At 37.3% G+C, this 21,842-nt stretch overlaps 1 protein-coding gene across 1 annotated transcript in view; it reads left to right on the top strand.

Annotated features, from left to right (window-relative positions):
• Positions 1–10,267: 10,267 nt before the first annotated feature.
• LOC128857987 (allatostatin-A receptor-like) overlaps positions 10,268–21,842 on the top strand; it is an 86,186-nt gene continuing 74,611 nt past the window's right edge. Inside the window, exon 1 of the mRNA XM_054093864.1 lies at positions 10,268–10,856. Within this exon, the coding sequence (XP_053949839.1) occupies positions 10,457–10,856 (400 nt within the window). The 5' untranslated portion in view covers positions 10,268–10,456. The remainder of the gene's footprint in view (positions 10,857–21,842) is intronic.

The raw sequence follows: 21,842 nt of genomic DNA on the forward strand, positions 1-21,842 counted from the left end.
TGGGAATCCTACAGAGAAAGAGACTGTGGAACACTTTCTCTGCAAATGTCCGGCTTTGGTGGCTAGACGATTGAGATTCCTTAGCGTGCTCTTTGGGTTTGGGGATGACTTGAAAAAAGTCTCCAGCTTATATCCCTTTTCTCTCCTCCACTACATCAACAGCACTGGATGGCTGTAGAAGGTTTTCTCTTCCAAAAAATTTTTCTTTGCACAGGTAATGGTCCACATTATGGTATCAAAATGGCACGTAAGTGCTACTTGAAGTGTGCCTGTGGCCATTTTACCTGCCTACCTACCTTGTAGTTAAATTTTTCTCAAGAAATCTGACTGGGCCCAATTTGCACATTTTTCGCCTATTGTTTTCTAAGTCCTCTTAAAACTTTTTTATTTTCTTGTAATAATTACTGCTCTACTTATAGATATATCTGTCGAATGGCGGCCGCCGTAGCCGAATGGCTTGATACGTGACTAGCATTCGGAAGTACGTAGGATCAAATCTCCGTACATGAAAAACCAAAATTATAGAAAAAGTTATAATTAATGGCTGTACAACTTATTAATTTAGAACTTTTTTGTTAAAAAAAAACCATTTATTTAAGTGTAAAAGTGAAAAAATATTTTATTCAAAATATTGTCCATCGGAAGCGACAACTTTTTCCCATCTTTCTTTATGGATTCCATCCCAAAAAAACTTCTCATCTTTTGCGGGGAGAAAGTGGTCAAGCCATTTTTTAATACCTTCAATATTGGTGAGCCGTATTCCAGAAAGGTGATACTGCATGGACCGAAACAAATGGTAATTAAAAGGAGCTTTGTCTTGCCTATAAGGCGGATGGGTAGATTTTCCCATCCGGCATTGTTCAAATAATTTTTGACCGGCATTGCAACATGTGGCCGAGCATTGTCATTATGGAAAATCAATTTCTCGTGCCTGGTCGCCCATTCTGGCCGTTTTTCGGCTATTGCTTGCTTCAAACGTAGCAATTGTTGCCTGTATAGCTCTCCCGTGATCGTCTGGCCCGATTTTACCAACTCCTAGTACAGCACACCCTTCTGATCCCATCAAATACAGAGTATTACCTTCAATCCATAAATATTCGGCTTTGGTGACGCTTTGGCGGGTTGGCCTGCCTTCACATATGATCTTTTACGCTTTGGGTTGTCGTAATGAATCCACTTTTCATCGCCAGTGACAATACGATGCAAAAACGATTTCTTTTTGTGGCAATTAAGCAGTATTTCAGACATGCAAAATCGTCTCTCAACGTCTCTCGGCTTCAATTCGTGTGGCACCCAATTTCCTTGTTTGTGAATGTATCCGGCTGCTTTTAAGCATTTAAAAATGGCTTGTTGAGTAACTTCCAATGTATTTCCAAGTTCTTCTTGAGTTTGACATGGATCTTGATCGAATAATGTCTCCAATTTTTTGTTTTCAAACTCTTTTGATGGACCTGATCGCTTTTTGTCGTCTGTGTCCAAATCGCCCTCTAACCTCTGGAGCATATACGGGATAAGCTTCTGAGAATAAACGATGTGCTGCTGTTGCATTTTTCTTTAAATTGAAGAACATAAGCTAACCTCCCCGCAATTGCTGTTTTGTTGGAATGTAATTTGACATTTTGACTGTAATAAAAAAATTTTGTGTGTTTACTAGTATTCACTGGGACATATAAAATTTACTTAATTTTTTGGCGTGCTTAAACATATAATAGCTATCACTGTCAAAATATTGACTACATAAATAGATATGAGGTTAGTAATAAATACGAAATTAATTAGTTGTATACCCGATATATCTGTCAAATATTTATCAATTTGTGAGCATCTTCCCTATGGACACGTGGGCGTATGAGTAATCTAAATGTTTACATGCTCAGTAGTGCACACGTGATTTAGTCACTTAATCTTTTTTTCAATAATTACAATATTAATAATTATTTTTGTTATTTTTTTATAAAATATAGCTTATCTTAGAAACTACAGCTCCAAAATTCGCACAAAATTCACAAAAATTTAAGAAATTTCAAAAAAGTATAATAACATCACAGTTTTTTTTATATTGATTAATTAAATTTTAAAAATTAATAAAATTTTTTTAATAAGAAACTTTAGAAAAATTCTGAGTATGTAGTTTAATAGACCATTTCATTTTAGTGTAGCGTAAATTTGAAGTCGCCAAACAATGCGTTTTTCCATACAACATTGAAAGTTTTCTTACATTTCGCATTCATTTGATAGTTGGACAACGGAGTCAAACTTTTATAATTATTTATTTTTCTTTTTCAAGGGATGCTTTTATATATTTAGGTGTATCTCAAAACCAAAATTTTATAAAACTTATTAAAAATCATTTGCTCTCACTAAATGTGGTTGGCTATTTGCTTCAAGTGGCAAATGCGAGTTCACAGCGCCCAATTGTGTCAGGCAGTGAAAGCAAAGTTTAACCAGAAATCTCGCAACTCTGTCAGACAGTGAAAGCAAAGTTTTACCAGAAAACTCGCAAATCTCTCTGGAGGGAACTGTAGGGAATATGCTGTACCTTATTCTCCGCTCCTGTCAAATTACAGCCACGGCAGAAAGTATTATGCCAATCAAACATCATTATGCTTAATACGATTAGGAATAGCAATTAATGCAGACGCACATATCTTCTCTGGCGAATGCTTAGCGTCACAGGTAGGACTCAATCGCCTATAGGCTCAGCAGAATTGCACACTCTTTCCAACACGAATTTACGAAACTTTGTCAGTGAGGAAACATCTCACCTACTATGAATTCCACAGGCATATGAAAGTCTGCCGTGTCAAGACCGAGCCGTTTCAGGCTCATTAAACTTCAATTATTCGGTACACCATCACATATACAAGCACAAAGATAAACTCTTGTCTACGAGCTCATTCACTCTCTTACTTATAAGATAAGATAAGATATTATAAGATCTCGTGAACTCCTGATTATGGTGGCGTATCCTATTCAGTTATTGTCCACTAAGCATCAGTGCAGTGAAACTTAGATGAGATCTGAGAGACGAGATGAAAGCACCTGAGTACCTAATCTTCCGCTGCACTGCTTTGGCGAGACTAAGCTTTACACATCTTGGCTCTAATTGCCTAAATTACTACGTGGGAACAAGATATTATTGCATTTTATCAGCGATTACCATAGTCGGAATTGAACCCCTTTGGGTAATTCCGATACAATTCCAATTTGGTACGCCTCGTCCGGGGAGATTAGAGTACAAAGATTCGATTTGTAAGGCATCGGACACGTCTACATAAGCACTCACTCAGGAAGATCATTCTACTACACCCTGTAATCTAGTAGAAAGCATAGTGAGGCAGGATGGTAAGACGGAAAAATCAAATTGAGGCCACTCTTTCGCAAATCTTTTGCATTCATTTATGAATCTTAAGAGATCCGGAAGAGAAAGATTATGAGCTTTAGCCATACTCAGTACAGCGCAACCCAATATCTTATGTCTGATCCTAGAGAACGCTGAACTACAGAGAAAATGCTCTCCAGTGTCCTCATTTTCAAGGCAGGATAGACATATTCGGTCGCCAATGATTACCTTGGTAGACATATGTTGACCAGAGGGGCTGTGGTCTGTGACTACACCTAGCAGTATTGTCAGATCGTTCCTATAAAGTTTTAGAGAAAAGGTCGCTAATTTCCTATGTGGTTCTTTTACAAGGTACTTGGCTACTCTGCTGGAGCCGGAACTCAGATCAAAATTTTCTATTAGTAAACCTCATGAAGTCATCAATCCATGCACAATAGACTGTTAGAATGAGTTCAGGGCCTAGTGGTATGCTTGCAGAGCCTCCAGGAGCCAGTTTATTAGCCAACAAGTTCCCTGCAATACCACAATATCCAGGCACCCAAGAAGGCAAACGATGAATTTACAACTCTCCCCCACTAAACCCACGGCGTCCCTTTTTACCACCTGGACCAAGGAGGTCAACCTACAACTCAAGGTGGAAGTCGATGATACACAAATTCCGACGGTTAATAACCCCAAAATATTGGGAGTTACCTTTGACAGCTTGCTGTTCTTCTCAGCGCATATAACCGCTATTGCAACTTAAGTACAGAATCGCAACAAGGTTCTCAAGTCAGTTCTACTGGATCGGACAGGGTACAGACAGGCCATAAACGACATTCATCGGGACGACCACCTTCTTAAGTTCCCGACCCCCGAATGCCGTTAGCGGAGTCCAACCACCACCAATTGCAGACGAAGAGCTCCAACTTCCCCGAGAGTCCCGCGTAACCTTGACACAATTACGTTCTAGATACTGTAGCAGGTTAAACTCCTACTTATCCAGAATCGACCCCGACATACTAAACATGTGAAGCCAGCTCGCACGACACTAACCACCTTTTCACATGCACCATCACCCCCACTCATCTAACACCCCTCTCCCTCTGGACCCAACCTGTCAAAACAGCTAGTTTCCTGGGCCTAGCGTTAAATGAGCTAGACGAAGACAACCGGTGATTACACTCCATTGACAGGGAAAAGGTACTGATACAACAACAACAACAACCAGGTTTCTTGTGTTTTGCAACCCTGTTCAGTTTTGTCTTACTTCATCGATTAATTTCAAAGAGCAGTGTGGATTAACAAGGGCTCTTAGTGCTCCGGGGAAATCGTCAACGTTTTTAACTTTGGGATACCTGTGGAACCACTTATTTATGAACATCCTCGATATCTATAAATATTTTGTTGCAGATGGTCACGTGACATTTTTGGACCTTTAAGTCTGCTTAGTATACACAAAACTCTCTGCAAAGTTTCTCACGAAAACATTTTTTTTTTGCACCACTTTGCACAACGACTTGTTTTGTTTACAAAAACATTTTTTCAATCAGACTTTGTTTTAAATGCTTTTTACTTCCATGAAATAAATACTAAAATATTCAAAATCCGCCGCCGTATAATCCCAGGGACCAAGAGGATTGAGTATATGTGTATGTATAGGTGTATGTACGTATGAATTCGAATAACACACAGGAGCAATCACCTAATGCAGCAGCCTAATACGTGGCAAAAAGTAATCAAGAGCCTTCAAACACAAAAAAAGGAATACGTCACGGCATATCAGCTGCCGATTGAGTTTGCAATTCCCAATTAATTGGAATAGGTAAAATTATTAGGTCGAAATGACAGCTCAGATAAGCGTGACGAAGACAATGACGGAACAAACAATTAAATCTACATGCGATAAAATGAAATACTCGCAAAATGTCAATCATTTCCATCAAATTTGAGCCAGCTGTTACTAAAAATCACAATCAACGAGATGCCTCACAAAACAATGAGAGACTACATAGAAAGCAATTTAATTAATTCCACTAATATCCAATTCGCGCTATGCCATCAACAGTCAACACATGTGGAAGGATGCTGCTGAGAGAGTACGAGAACCTTACGTACCCTGCAGAGATACGCAGTTGTAACAAATTTTAGTACTTTAGTATTTTCAGGAGTAGACCACGTAGTCAAGGAAATCTTAGCACTCCCTTTGCAGTGAAAATTCACCGTTCAGGTGCTTTACCTAGCCAGCTCATTAGTGCCTCTGTGTCCAGGTACCCATAGAAGCTGCGAAGCATTCGGATACGACGGAAAGGGTTCTCAGGCATTTTAGTGCAGCAGCACCGCGCACAGAGATCTGATAAAAGCTGCCATGTTGATGTTTATTTCCTTGAAAGTTGCTACAATAGTCAGCAGCCATTCAACATCCGCTTGGAGCACACCACCGAGGTATTTGAAGCCTAAACATGAAGTTAATGGCAAGCTCCTCGCGAGCTCCTTCTCCAATTTTACCGCCCAACTTCGAGACATCCCTTAGCGTTTCCACACTGCTCCATATATGGTACAAATGCTGCGCCACGCAAATTCCTCTATCGTGGAGTTGTAGAAGAGCACTGTGACAGACCAGTGATGAGCTGATGAATAATAGTTATGAGCCTTCACCAGTGAGTGATTTGGTATTAGTTAAATATTTGACTCCTATTTTGAGAATAGGACGTCGACTATTGACTAAGACTATACTTCACAGGCTCATATAACTACGTATCGCGCACATGTCCTAGCACACCACAAGGTTGTTAAGAGTTTTCATATTTATTTTCATTTTATTTGGCTGGATGCAAACATGTGCAGCTGCGATGGTTTGAAAATTTCAACTCGAAATGTTTATTATGCAAATGGGCTACGGTTACTCGTTACACAGCTCACATCTCTGTCATGCTTTTGGCGATCCTCTTTCATATTTGTAATCTGATTTGCATGGGCTGGGAATACCAAATATAAAAGTAATCAAATTAAAGTTTGGGTGTATCAGTTTACCCATACTTATGCATGTTTACACACCAGCTTACAGAGAATAAATATTTAGTATCAAATAGAGAAACTATTTCGGTTTGAAATTTAAGCAAAAAATACTTATATTAAACATGATTGATTAGTGGGATATGATTATTTAATTATTTCTATTTTTTTAATGATGAAAGTGTTTTGTTGTGGATTATGAAATGATGAATAGCTAATTTGAGCAATTTATTTGATTAACATTGCCTTTTTTGTGGAAAGCAATTAAAAAAAAGTTGCATTAAAAAATATTTCTACAAATCGATTTTTGCCTACTGGTTATATAAAAAGTAAACATTAATATTTTCTGAAAAAAACTATAAAAATTGTGCTGTTGGTGTTAGAAAAAATATTATCAGTATGAAAGTAATTTTATTATTCAACCAAATAATAATGGACGCGTTTTGCTGAGTTTCGTAAGGAAACCTTTCGACTTTTTCTTGAAATTTTTTTCTTAATTTTTTTTTTGTAATTTTTTTATAATAATATTACGCCTAAATACTATAAAAATGGGCGTGTTTTGTGCGCTTAATAAGAAAGACACTTTGATTTTACTTAAAATTTTTTTCTTAAAAATTTTTATTTTAATTTTTTTTTAGTTTTTTTATAATAATATAACGCCTAAATACTAAAGGCTGGTTAAGTTTCAAGGGCCGGTGTTGATTTTGAATAAAATACAATTTTTTTAGGAAATTATTGTCATTTCTCTTTATTATGATAATATTGGTATGACTCAATTACGTATGGAATGAAATATTGGCCAAATGGCCGCTGTGGCCTCGGTGACACACCTCCATCCGATGGTCAAAATTTTCGATGACGCTGAGGCATAATTGAGGTTCTATGCCGTTAATGTGCCAAATTATCTCATCCTTTAGCTCTTGAATTGTTGCTGGCTTGTCGACGATAATAGAAACTATTCGATTTTTTTATTAAATATTTTTTTCTTAAAATTTCATTTAAATTTGAATTGTTTTTATTTCACATTCATTCTAAAAAAATATCTAAAAGAAACGTTTTTTATAAATAAAAATATTTTTTTCTTCCAAATTTTTTTTTTTAATTTTTTTAAATTTAAATTTAAAAATTCAATATTTTATTAAAATAAATTATTCACACAAAAAAATTAAATTTGTAGGATGGATGTAAATAACCTAAGTAATTTTCCCCATAAATCACAAAAAATCAAATAAGCCACAGAAGTATGTTTATGAATTTTTTCGGTATTAGACTATTAAACAAGGTGGCGTAAAATTAATCATCCTTTCCGAAGACGTACTATTTATACAATTTATAATATACAAATTGCGTCGTACGTCAGTCATATTTGATACTTGTGAACTATACAGCTTTAGTACTCAAACAGACAAGTAATGGAGCGCGTAAGGATAAAATTAAAGATTTCCATCACTCAACAATTTTTCTTTTTATTTAGTAAAAAAGGTATTCAAAAAAAAATTGATGATTAATTTTGCGCCACCTTGCAAAGATCCAACGGTTAAAAATTTGACTGCTTCTTAATTGTGGAAAAGTAATCGGAACGCCACCACAGAACTCAACAAAAGACTTTCCAAAAGAAAGTTGCAAAGTGGACCATACAAATTATGATTATTAATTTTGCGCCACCTTGTATACGCTGAGTGCGATTTGGAAGAAATATATTACCTTCTATAATAATTTTCGTTGCTTTTTGCAATGTTTATGAATTATTTGGTCATTTCTTCAAAAGTATATTAGTATTTGGTTCACTTAACTTTTTTTAGTATCAAAATTATTAAATTTAAAATTTTTTTTTTAATAAATCATGATGTTTTGGGTTTTTAGTTAAATTAAAAAAAATGTAATTATAATGTTATTAATTTCTTTTCTATATTCTTAATTAAATGATATTTAAATAAACCCTATTCTTTGATTTGAAATTTTTCTTTAAAAATGTATAACAAAAGAAATAAATTTATAAAAATTTTGTTTAAAAATATATAACTAATTTTATTGACACCCATCCAATTTTCTTTAAAATTTTTCAGGAATAAATTATGTCTAAAGTAATTTTTGGTTTATTTAGCATTATTTTTTAATACTAAAGTTGCTAAATTTTTTAAATTTTTATTTAAATTTAAATAAATAAATAAATATAAATAATTTTTTTCTTTTGTTTTTGTTAAATTAAAAAAAAAGGTTTTGTAATTATTTTGTTAAAAAAATTTTCTTATAATAATTGGCGCGTACACCCTTTTTGGGTATTTGGCCGAGCTTCTCCTCCTATTTGTGGTTTTCATCTTGATGTTGTTCCACAAATGGGGGGACCTACAGTTTCAAGCCGCTATTAGAAAAACCGTTTTCTTAATTTTGGTGCTTAACCGAGATTCGAATCTACATACGTTCCCTCTGAGTACCGAATGGTAGTCACGCACCAACCCATTCGGCTACGCTGGCCGCCATATTAAAAAAATATTCTTACATAAATTATAGGTATTTAAATACATTTTTTATACATTGCTTAAAATCTGTTCTTCAAAACATTATCTGAAAAACATTGTTTTTTCCAAAGATTTTTTTAATATAGAACAAAAAAATTGGTTTTAAAATTTTTTTTACAAAAATATATAACAAAAATCGAAAAAATGTATTGTATATTAATTCTTAGCAATTTGAAAGATCAGCATAAGTAGAACTATCAAAATCAGATTATTATTATTAAAAATTTTAGTTCGTTCCCTCCACCAATGGGAGACCCTTAAGAGTTATCTTTTTTATTTAATTTTTGCTAACAGCAGTTGGCTACGGGAACTGTATGTATTTTCATCATCTTACACAGATCCAGATACACATAGGCCATTAATTTAAATGCATATACACTAGCAATACCAATATAAATAATAATTTAAAGAACTGGTAAAACTTAAAGTAGAGAGAATGAGAACAAAAGGAAAAAATGCATGTGGTCAATAAAATAGGTACGTAGTAGATATGAGTACGGTGTAAATAAGACTTTTCTTTTTTTTGTGGATTTTCTTTTCAAAGTTCAATTAAACCACCGTGTCCGATTTGGCATAGAATTGATAACCCTACACGTCAGTCGGTGGAATACTCAATTCTTTGATTTTTCCCCTCCTTATATTTATGCTTTTTAGCACCCTCTGCTCGACACCATGACTTTTGTCCTTGAGCAAATGTTTCCTCTTCTCCAAATTTCTTTTATTCACAACTTTTCGAGGTATCCTGTGAATTTGAATTTGCCTCTGGGTTCATGTTGTACAATCGATGCTGTACAATTCTTGATTTACCTTTCAGCTGCAATCGCCTTTGATGGCTTAAAATTCTCCCCTTTGGCAATTGTCGTAATTAAATTGTCAGTAGCAGTTTTGTTTTTTTGCAAACACATCGTTCTAAATATAAAATTTGTAGGCTTAAGGGCGTGCAAAATAAATTCTTTGGTCCGTTCAAATGATTTAGCAATAATTTATATGACTTTTGTTGTTTTCGAATATTGAGAATAAGCCTCCGCTTCGCAACAGTGCAGTGCAGCACACAACCCGTATTTGAAGGTAATACACATATATAATATTTACTTACATTTAACTACGTTTAATTTTAATATTTTTTTTTTTGGAATTAAGTACAATAATCACAATTAGAGCTGCTTAAATTCGGTAGAAAATTCAATTCTCAGTGAAAGTGATAAAAATCGAACTCTCCTGTAAAACTCAAACCCATGAATTTTTACGATCTTTAATATAAGCCGACATTCGGCTTTATTAAAATTTAAATTTTCTTAATCATATTATTACTACCAACAACATTTAATGCAAGTTATTTACTTCTCTACGAGGGAATTATAATTGTACTTACAGCTGTTTACATTTTCATCTCTTCCCCAGTGCATTAAAATTGGAAAATAAAAGCCGAAAAATCTACTCTCCATACAATCAATTTGCTGCAATTATCAATTCCTGTCACATCGCCGACTAACGACAAACACAATCAACCATTGATTTCCCCATTAACGCCCACTCTACAAGCAATTTGCGTGACGATTTTTGAAGTGATTCTCACCGAAATGTAAACAACGCAAAATACATGAATATCCCAAAAATGCTGCAAAATCAGAGTCTCTCGCCCACGCTCAGCCCAACAGCGCCAGTTATGGTCGCGCTGTCGACGTCCTTAGTTGTGCGACCAACAATAGCAGCGCTGCCAGCGCTCTGCCCACCCGACTGGTCATACAGCAACACCTACGACTGCATTAACAGCACCATGGACAATGGCATTGTTATGGGAGGTACAAGCGCGAGTTTCACCGGACTGCCAGGCCAAGATGGGGCTGCGTTTGGTGGTGATGGTAATTTCACTTTCCCCCCCGACAATCTGTTGGATTTCGAAATTGACCCATTAGAGCGCGTTGTGTCAACCATTGTGCCTGTATTTTTCGGCATCATCGGACTTGCTGGCCTGCTAGGCAATGCACTCGTCATTTTGGGTGAGTTCATGAAGATAATTCAATACTTGATTGCATAAATGATTTGGATTGCGTATGGTGTGGGTGTGGGTGTGGGTGTGGATGTGTTGTATCAAACGAATGTAAATAAATGGGCAAATGAATAGATTTGTTTAACAGATTTGCGGTTAGAAGTTTAACATTTTAGGCAGTATTTATAATCACAGAGAGAAATTATTGTTGGGTGAAAATAATCGCTAGTAGTTTGATTACGGTTTTGCTCAATTCTGCATTGTTTTGGTTGATTAATGTAAATTCGTTAAGTGTTGTGAAAATCCAGCATATAGCAAATATTTTGTGGAAAGTGATAAATAAAAAATAAATTAATTAATTATTTTGGAAATGGCGCTAGCCTACACTTACTGACAAACCTGAATTGGTAAAGTCGGTATAATTGGGTATATTAAGTTACCAGCGGCAAAATATTTATTTATTTTTATTAATATTTTTTTTTTTTTGTTTTTGTGTGTTCTTATAAAAATATAGTTTATGCTAAAGCAAAACACATATGAAGTAAAGTTTCAAATTTTGTACGAAAAATATTTTTATAATTCGATAAATTCTCTGCAAAATTTCTAATATTTTTGGTTGGAATTTTTAGAAAAAATCTAGATATGCAATTTTAGGGCCTATTTAATTTTAGCCTAACAATGTGTCAAGTGGTTAGAAATTTGTGTTGATTAAAAATTTTTTTTTTTTTGCTGCAGCGTAACGCATTTTCTCCCTATAACAAATGCAGCAGATTTTTTATAGCTTTTGTTTTCCGTTACATGGTTTTTGTTGTAGTATGAACAATATTACCATAAAAATAATTAAGAGTGAATATGCGCTTTACACTTTATTCTGGCACTGATAGTATATTAGCAGATTCCACGCAATCGAGATATTAAAAAAAATTACGTTTTGGTACAAAACAACCGAGGCTGATTTAAAAAACGCACATTCTTTCATTCAAGTATTGGTGTATTTTTGAATTCATTAAAAGGTAGTTTAAGGGTGTAAGTCTACCTAATTTATTCTACTGTATTTGTGGAAGATATATCACGAAGAATAAACGGAGCATTTTCACCATACTTCAAAGAGTGCTACCGAAGGTATTTCATGAAAAAAATTATATAAAAATATCGACAACACTTGGATCTATGCTATTTTCGTCAAGATTTTGACTCGGCTTTGGTTTGAACAGAGTGGAGTACCAGGACTTTCTGAGCTCTCCATCTATTGGGCTGGGACCAAAGGGTTTTCAAAATGAAGAAATGGAGCTCCGTGTGTCCTGCCCTTTCCTGAGAAATAAGTTGTACATTTCCGCTTTAACAACAGTTAGAGGGATCCCGATGACCAGGTAGGAGATCTCTGACACCAATTGTGTTCCCTTTCTGGTAAGCTCATCACAAATTTCATTTCCCTCTATGTTCTTATGCGCTGGAACCCAGATTAGAGAAATTTTACCTGCATACCCAAGAGATTTCATCTCCAGCTTTTAGGAGTTTACTAGTTTTGATCTGCACCATGACATCGTCAGAGCCTTGATTCCGGCTTGACCATCGGACAAATCTTAATATTTCCCTCGCTCCCAAGTTCCCTAAGCATTTCCCACGCCTGCAGGATGGCAAAGACTTCTGCCTGAAAAACACTGGCAGTATTCGGCAATTTCAAGGAAATAGATATGTAAGTTGTCTGATTTAGAGAAAACCCCTGCTGCCTCTGCTTGTGAGATTAAAATGATTAAAAAAACACAAAGAGGCTCTCACGTGAGGAAGTACGGGGCAAAATCTCAAAACGACTGGATTGGTAGATTTTTGCTATGGTGATCATAGTCTATTTTCGGCGACTATTTTCGACAAGCTTCAGAAAAACGCTCTTAAGTCGAATAATATAAAAACCCGGTCTGCACACTCAAACACTTATAACTTTATAAATTGAGAGGCACAATGGAGGGCACAAAAGGTCATGAGGTCCAATAAATCTAAATGTAACCTCATAAATTTCTCTTCAATCGGCGGCGGAAGCTTCAGGGTTTGGGGAGCTTTTTCCTGGCATGGTGTTGGGCCGATTGTTCGCGTGGTTGGTAAAATGGATAGATTTCAGTATCTGGATATACTCCAGAATAAAATGAAGCCATTTGTGTTTGAGTTTCTGCCATTAAATTGGACATTTATGCAGGGCAATGATCCAAAGCATACTGCAAAGACAGTGAATCAATGGCTCAGAAGAGAAAAAATTAATGTATTGGATTGGCCGGCGCAGAGCTCTAATCTCAATCCAATAGAAAATTTGTGAAAGGCTGTTAGGGTCAAAATCACTAGCAAAAATTTTACAAAATTTTGATGATTTGTGGGCCGCAGTTGAGGAGGCTTGGTACTCGATTCCAAATGAAAGATGCCACAAGCTCGTAGAAAGCATGGGGCGACGGCTTGAAGAAGTAATCAAAAACGGTAGATATAGTGCAAAATACTAATCTGGTAAAAAAATATTATTACTTAACTATCTGATTTGTTTACTATTTTTGCTTTTATTTGGATTTTTTAGGATGTACTATTTATGTGACCAGGAGGCTTCGTGAGTTCTCAACGTTCTCGTAAATTAAATCAGAACTGAAATTCTTTTTGGCTATTTTTTTTTGTTTTAAAGTCAAAGTAGATAAGTTTTTTATTTTTTATGTTGCTTTTTTCCAATAGAAAATAATAATTTAAAAACATATTCAACTCTTTGCTTTCAAAGTCTAAATGTGCTATTTATATAACCATGGCTGTATATGAGAGTTACTACCAAAGTTTCAAGATTTGTGTTTGTTTTTAAAAATATGTTCGCTTCTTTTGAATCTCAATAGTTTCGAAGCATTTTTCCACTCTGTTCGAGGTAACTCTAAAATATGTAATTTAAACTCATCAACTGCTTTTGCATGCGTCGAAAAGCCTTGTCTTGTCTTGTCTTCACATTTTTATTTTTATTTTTTTTCATCTGAGAGAACAAGAATCCGATACTTATGTTTTTCTTTTAATAAAGATTCGCCTTTAGAAACAGGGGCATGTCGCGCGAGCTAAATAACAAAATTAGAACAACGGGTAGTTTAATAAAAATCAAGTCTTTATTCAGCGATGTCAACTTAAGAAGTAAACTCTTAACATAAAAACTAAAAGCTTATTACCTAAAAATATTACATTGTTTTTTTTTTACAGTTTGAGAGTATTACGCCACCTAACTGCACAGTTCCATTAGAATTTCACTACCCATCAGTACTATAAAGGGGAATACTAATTTTTTGTTAGTTAAACCGTTTAACTTTGTTCCCCTACATTGTACATATTTAAATAATATAATTAGCATTAACATTTGAGTATTGCTTAAACTTAACTAACATCGCTTTTCCATTTGCTTTAACATTAACATGGCAGAGACATCTTGTCCAACTTAAGCCATTTTTTAGCATTTCTTTTTTCATTCAAGACTGGCGTAGGAACCAACAAACCAACGATTTGAAGATTACTAACCGAAATCGAAGGAAGGATCTAAGAATCGTAGTAGGTGGCTTATCTGGACACTTTCTAACATGAGGCATCTCTTTCTAGATTCCTAGTAGATTAGGGGCACCATTCAATGACTACAACTACACCTAACCTAACCTAACCGAATTTCTGCACCCATATACACTAGACTACAGTGACTTTTATTTGGAGCAGAAAATTGATATGATTTAACTAAATCAAAAGAAATTACATTCACATGCAACTTGTGCGGAAAATTGTGGATGTTTAAGCTATCACATTCCACGCTCTATAATCAGTGTCGGAAGCTAACAAAGGCAAAAGTATTTCAAAGCATGCAGCAAAGCGAGAAAAATGCTTACCCTTTCGGTAGCACAGGTGTAACGGTGTTTAAGCGTGCACGTGTGAAGTGTACTTGTGCTAGAAATGTATGTATGTATGTAGTCCTTCATGCACTTAAGTATGCACTAGGGGTATGTAGGTGTACAAGTACTTATACAAAATACGCTTGTACGCTGCTTGAATGTGAAAAATGTGATGCCATGTTTGGTACCTCTGTTTTGTTGAGTAGGTTTTTGTGCTGGCAATTAGATTTCAAGGTCGTTCAGAAATAATTTTGTGTTTGTATTTGTATTTGGCTTTATCGTAAGTCCGTATAACTAACGGACTGACTCAAGCCATTCCACGGCAAGGCAAGTGACGCGGTGTATGAACTCACCCCCTTACTTATCGAATTGCTTCCTTCCGATTTGCGACTTTTGTTTCCCTTTTCAATGCTTGCGGTTCAAAAATGTACCACACCTTTAAATGTACGGAATCTTTTGCATGTGAGAGTAGTAAAAATAGTTCAATAAAGGCTTGTGGCAAAGAGTGTATTGTACGTTATATTTAGATACGATACCTAGAAGGACTTTTGTGCATTTCTAAAAGCCTCGAAAACAGAATGTTCGAAATTCTTTCAAATCAGCTGGCAAACACAAAAAGGCTCGTCGGAGAGGAGGGCGTTTACATGAGCATCTTTTAGTGATATTGCACAATAAAATGCATACACAAAGGTTAGATATACATCAAATGTGTGGTTGGCCACTTGCACCCATTTCTTTTGCCCGCTATAAAAGCTCAGAACTATGCAATAAGAAGGCACTTCACTCATAGTGTCAGTAAGAGTCAAGCAGACTACTTCAGGCCCAGGATTAGATGCTCTGGTTGATCTACCACCACTTGATGCTTTCATCCAAGGAGAGGCCTTGAAGGCCATCTGCAGGCTGAAATACAATGCGAACTGGTACGGCCCCTACCTGGCATTGAAAAACAGAGAAGGTATGGAAAGTCGTACTTGAAAAGAGATACAGTGGGATGCTGCCAGAGGATCAATTGTGGTCAAATTCTAAAAATTAGCCCTTTATATTTTCACGGATGGCTCCAGGACCAAGCACGGCTCCGGTTCTGGGGTCTACGTGGAATCCAGAGGGACAAAACTGCACTTTCTCTTGGAGTGCACGCATCTGTGTTTAAAGCGGAAACGTATGCTGTTCATAAAGCGATGAATTTTGTTGTGGAAAACAGATGAAGAGGCAGATCTACCATATATGTGTCGGCAATGACAGCCAAGCTGCACCTCATGACCTTAGACAGACCCTCAACCACATCAAGGGTAGTCGAGTACTGTAAATCCAGGCCGATGCTAACATGGCTCCGGGAACACGTGGGTATGGCGGGTAACGAGATCTCTGACTCCTTAGCTAGGATGGGCTCTGGGCCTTGGCTCCTTGGCACCGCAAGACCTACTCAGATTTCTTCGGAGGTCAGGTAGATTTAAAGAAAATTAAAAGGGAGTCCGAGTGCAGTATAATGGACTTAATTGTGTCTGTTTGCTGTGCTTGCTAGTTGTGCCAACAAAAAAAAACGCAATAGGGTTTCTTTGATAGACCGCGAGTAACTACTGTCAAACTAAATATATACTTTTTGTCACTTTTCATAGACATTTCACCCTGAAAAAGCTTACGCCTCAACAGCGTTTACACATCATACAATTTCATAGCGAAAATCCACGCTCTGTGAAAAAGGGTTGATCGCGCACTAAGGTCAGCTTGTGGTGTTCAACGATGAGTTTCATTTTTGGCTTAATCCCTAAGTTATTAAGCAAAATGATCGTTTTGGGCTGAAGGGCAACCCGAATCCATTCGAGAACAGCCATTACATCTATTGAAAACATCCGTTTGGGGGATCTAGGAGCTAGAGAAATCATCGGCCCATATTTCTTTAAAAACGGGGCTGGCACCTATGTAACAGTGAATGGCGATCGCTATCGTGCCTTGATAATCGACTTTTTGATGCCGAAAATTGAAGCCCCTGATTTCCACAATGTTTGGTTCCAACAGGACGGCGCTACTTGCAATACAACCCGTAATACAATGGATTTACTGCGTGGTGGTTTCGGAGAGCAATTTATCTCTCGTTTCGGACCAGTAGATTGGCCTCCAAGTTCGTATGATATCAAAGGTGTGGTTATTTGTGGGGGTATGTAAAGTTCAAATGCTTTGAGGATGAACCAGCTTCTATTGAGGCATTGAAAGCCAACATTACTAAAGTTAGTCACAAGATACCGACCAAAATCCTCCAGCGAGTCGTTCAAAATTGTTGTTTACGGATGACCAAATTACGGCTCATTTGCGGCCAACATTTGGAAGGGATTATCTTTGAAAAATAATTGGCATGAATAGTTCTACACAAAAATAATAAAGATTGCCAATCATTTTGAATTTTTGTGGTTTTATTTCAATTAAAAATCCGAAACCTCTACACCTATCACCCTTTATTATAAAGTACTCTCCCAGTAAAGGCTTTGCTTGGCGTACCCCCACCGTGGGGTGGATTTTTGTTGCTACGGTTTGCTTTTCGCCTCCGAGCTTTTGATCGAAGAAGTGTTATTCCATCGCCACCAAAGGCTCACATCCTATTACGAGGGGTGCCTTTTATATGTCGGGATTAGAGAACAAAAAAAAATTTTAATCATCGAAAATTACTTTATTATTTTTCAAAATATTCTCCATGAAGATCTATACACTTTTGCATGCGTATGAACCAATTGTCGAAGCACTTTTGCCACTCCGAATGAGGTACCTCCAAAACATGCATTCTGAATGCCGCAACCGCTTCTTCAGGTGTCGTTGACGTTGACCTCTCAGTTTGTTTTTTACGTACGGGAATAAAAAGAAGTCATTCGGTGCCAAGTCAGGACTATACGGCGGATGACCCATTAATTCGATGTTTTGGGTGCTCAAAAATGCAGTTGTTTGAGCCGATGTGTGAGAGCTCGCATTGTCTTGGTGAAGAGTGATCCGTCTTTGGCGATTGGTTTTCCTAATTTCTTGGAAGACAACTGGCAAACAAATGGTTGTGTACCACTTAGAATTTACTGTTCTGCGTTGTTCTAGTGGTACGGTTGCTACATGTCCAGTTTTTCCGAAAAAACAGGCGACCATTTGCTTGGAAGTGCTTCGTGCGCGAACAACTTTTGTTGGATTTGGCTCATCTTGAAACACCCATACAGTCGACTGCTATTTACTTTCGAGCTCATACGCGTAAATCCATGATTCATCACCTGTCACGATGTCATAGACGTGTTTCGAAGCCTCGCGATCGTATTTTTTGAGCATTTCCTTCAACCAATCGACACGAGCCTTTTTCTGAGCGATTGACAAATTGTGTGGTATCCAACGCGAACAAGTTTTTGACAGTCAAATGTTTATGCAATATTGAATGTATGCTGGTCACCCTAATGTCTAAGATTGTCTCAATCTCACGATAGGTCACATGACGATCTTGCAATATCAGTTCGCGCAAAGCATCAATGGTTTTCGGAACAACAACTGATTTTGGACGACCTTCACGAAATTCGTCTTGGAGTGAACCACGACCACGATTGAATTCACCATACCATCGATAAACACTGGTCCTTGATGGAGCTTCATTGCCAAAAAATGAATTAAGTTCATCCATGCAATGTTGCTGAGTTAATCCACGTCGAAAGTTGTAAAAAATAATCGCACGAAAATGTTCACGATTTAATTCCATTTTTGGACCGAGATGAATCTTTTAAGTTACTGTAAGCAACACAAATAGCGCTGGTATTTCAAAACTTTCTGAGTACGTAAAAGCCAGAAAATGTCAAACTTTGGGATACAGCTGTCAGTTGCCAGATTGCAACACCAGGGTTGCCAAATCCCGACATATAAAAGGCACCCCTCGTAATTTTAAGATCATGGCTTTTTTTAGCTAATAATCAGCTGCTTATCTTGATTCCGTTAATGTTCTGGTAGCGCGAAACTCATATAAGCTGAATGCGATTGAGCGTCCCCAATAAGTTTAGTTTCTTTATACACTTAAGAACTGTTAAGAACTTAGCCTCAAAATAAGATAAAGCTTTGAGTGGAGCCTAACTGACGCTTAAAATAGCAGTCCGCTTTTACGATCTTAATCTTTAGTATCAGTTTATTTATTGAAGCCTTGACTTTTATTATCTTGAAATGTAAATATCTGATATGTAAAACTCTATTCTTTCCGTCAGACTTGGAATTTTTACCTAACAAATTTAAGCAGCGTTTGCTTAAATTGTAAAACATCGTTGTAACTACCTAAATTGACTACTTCGCATCCACAAATCACACCGTTGGTCAGTTTGCGTCATTAAACACCAATACCGTTGTCTTAGCCTTAAGAGTACCTAACCTATACAGACGTGGAATTTTATTTTTAAATCCTCTTTAAAACTTAAATTACGCTCCGCCTTCATAGTTGGGGCAGTGTTGATAAAAAGAATTGTTACCCACACAAACGCACCTGCAGTCCTTACAACATAAATAACATATGAAGGTAGCAGCTCACCGGCAGCATGAATGTTCAGCTTAAGTGCATGCACGTATTTATGAACATTCACGTCCCAGTAGGGAACCGTTTCTAGACGACGTGCAAAATCGTCAATGACCTTCCGCGGACTTTTCCGAGAGTCAGCAATGAGTTTTCCAAATAACTACAGCATTTTTGAGACTTTCTTTATATGCATGACACCCGGCATAATGTGTCACCTACTGTGTCATGCATACTATATTTCTCTTTTCCTTCCTTTTGAACTGTTTTTCTTGATATCTTGTCAAGCATAAGACTATCTAGAGGATAACTAGAAGATATTGGGATCGAATCTCTTCTGCGCTGGTTACCCTTTGGCTTATCGACTAAAATCAATTCAGCATTTACTTTTCAGTTAGCCTTACTCGGTTGGATATTTCGAGGCTTAGTTTTCGACATCTTGGCACTCACTTCTAACTACACCTGAATAGCTATCAGGGTTGAGTAATCGCAGCATACAGGATTTTTCTTACTAAAATGAGGAGAAACAAGCTCAGTACCTTATTTTCAGTTAGTCTGCTTTTTCGAAACTAACATTTAAGGTGTGCGTCTTGATGTTTAACACGTTCACACCGGCGCGTACCACCGGTGGCCCGCACAAGTCTGCTTCATGGGGCGGCGTGTACCACCGGTGGCCCGCACAAGGTTGCACCATCTGGCAGCGCGTACCACCAATGGTACTTTATTAGAGGGTACCTATGAGATGAGATGCCATAAACGACTACCCTTACGAAAAATTTCGTTTTATGACCTGCAATCGCTCCCGTCCGATAGAGCGAAAAGATGTAAACATTGCCGTCTGTGGGCGAAGACCATGAATGACAGCGCCGGCGTGAACGTGTTAAGCTTCTTAACTTCCTCTTAAGTTATGTGGTCTGTAAATTTTCAGAAGACACACAGAACGGTTAGTGGTATATATAATATATAAGCATATTCCCCTTGTTCCTATATGAAGCAAAGGGCCTCATGTGGGGCACTTTGCAGAAGAAGGCAATAGGTTTTGGGAACACAGTTTTTTTATTAAACTGTCTACAGTGACACAGTTGAAGACACAAGCCCCTGTTCAGATAGATGAAATACAAATTTCTTTTATGAGTGAATAGGCCCGCTGTAGGGTCACCTAATGTAAGTAGATAGGTGAAATGGTTGAGATACGTCTCTGGCACTCCCCAAGTAGCACTAAAGCGGCGTTTTGATATCATTATGAGCTGCAAGAGCTGTTGATATAGAGCTATTGGCGCACTACCCCAGGCTGTCGAAGAAAGGAGCACCCAGTGACCTTAATCATCTAGCTGCCAAGCCATGACATTTACAGAGAATGTGCACAATAGTTTCCTTCTCTGCAAGGTCCCCACAGCTTCTACAATGCGGATGGTAAACTTAGCTTTTTCACGTATATGGCGACCGATCGCCAAAGGCCGGTAAACATAGCTACGAGTATGAAAATTTAATGGCGTGGAGTCTCAGGACTTTCCGAGTTCTCCTCCTACTGTACTACACCAAAGGGTTTGCGAAATAGCACATAAAGAAATGGAGCTCCATATTTTCTCCACTTTCCTGAGAAATAATATAAGTTGTGCAATTTCTCTTTAACAACAGTCGGGGGGATGCCGATTATCGAGTGGGAGGTCCCTGACACCAATACAGTTCCCTTTCCCCCTTCCCCTTCCGGGTAAGCTCGTCAGCAATTTCATTTCCCTTTAAGTTCCTATGCCCTCGAACCCAGCTCAAAGAAATGTTGCCTGCACACCCAACATATTTGGTTCTCTCCTTACAGGAGTTGACTAGTTTGGATCAGCACCATGTCATCGTCAAATTCTTGATCGCGGCTTGACTATCAGAAAAATGTTCATATCTCTCTCACTTCTACGATCCATAAGCATTTTTCATGGCTGTCGGATCGCAAAGACTTCTGCCCGAAAAACACTAGCAGTATTTGGCAGTTGCAAGGAAACAGATGACTTGGCGGATTTAGAGAAAATCCCTGCTCCGACTCCGGACTCCATCCTCGAGCCGTAAGTGAAGACAGAGGTTCCCTTCGTTCCAATTCTGCCTACTTAGAAAGATTACCCTGGCATGACCCTCAAACTTCAGTTTGAGGATAGAGAGATGTATCCGAAGTTCAGAGAAAGACGGTGTCAATTGCCTAAAATTTCAACCATGTCCGTTGAGAGATTGTCTCTCTCTTTCAGCCTGATTTCACTTTGAACAAGGATGGAAATGTAATCTTAATGTAGACTTAATACAGTCCTAAAATTTGCCGTCTAGGTTATGTCTTACGAATGGATGCAAATATTGTGAAAGTAAAAGTTTTAAGTTGAAAAGAAACTTAATCTCATTTGATATTTGAAAAAGGCGACTGTTTTCTCGATTAAACAAATGACTTCAACACATTTTTGAAGCCAGCTAAAATCGAATAACGGCGTGCGCAGGCTCGAATTTTGGTGAAGCACCAAAATGAAGGAGACGTTTTTTTCTCATAGCGGTCGCCCCTCGGCAGGCATTGGCAAACCTCCGAGTGAATTTCTGCCATGAAAAAGCTCCTCATAAAAATATCTGCCGTTTGGAGTCGACT

Source organism: Anastrepha ludens, chromosome 3, assembly GCF_028408465.1.
Source record: "Anastrepha ludens isolate Willacy chromosome 3, idAnaLude1.1, whole genome shotgun sequence".
NCBI classification, from domain to species: domain Eukaryota; kingdom Metazoa; phylum Arthropoda; class Insecta; order Diptera; family Tephritidae; genus Anastrepha; species Anastrepha ludens.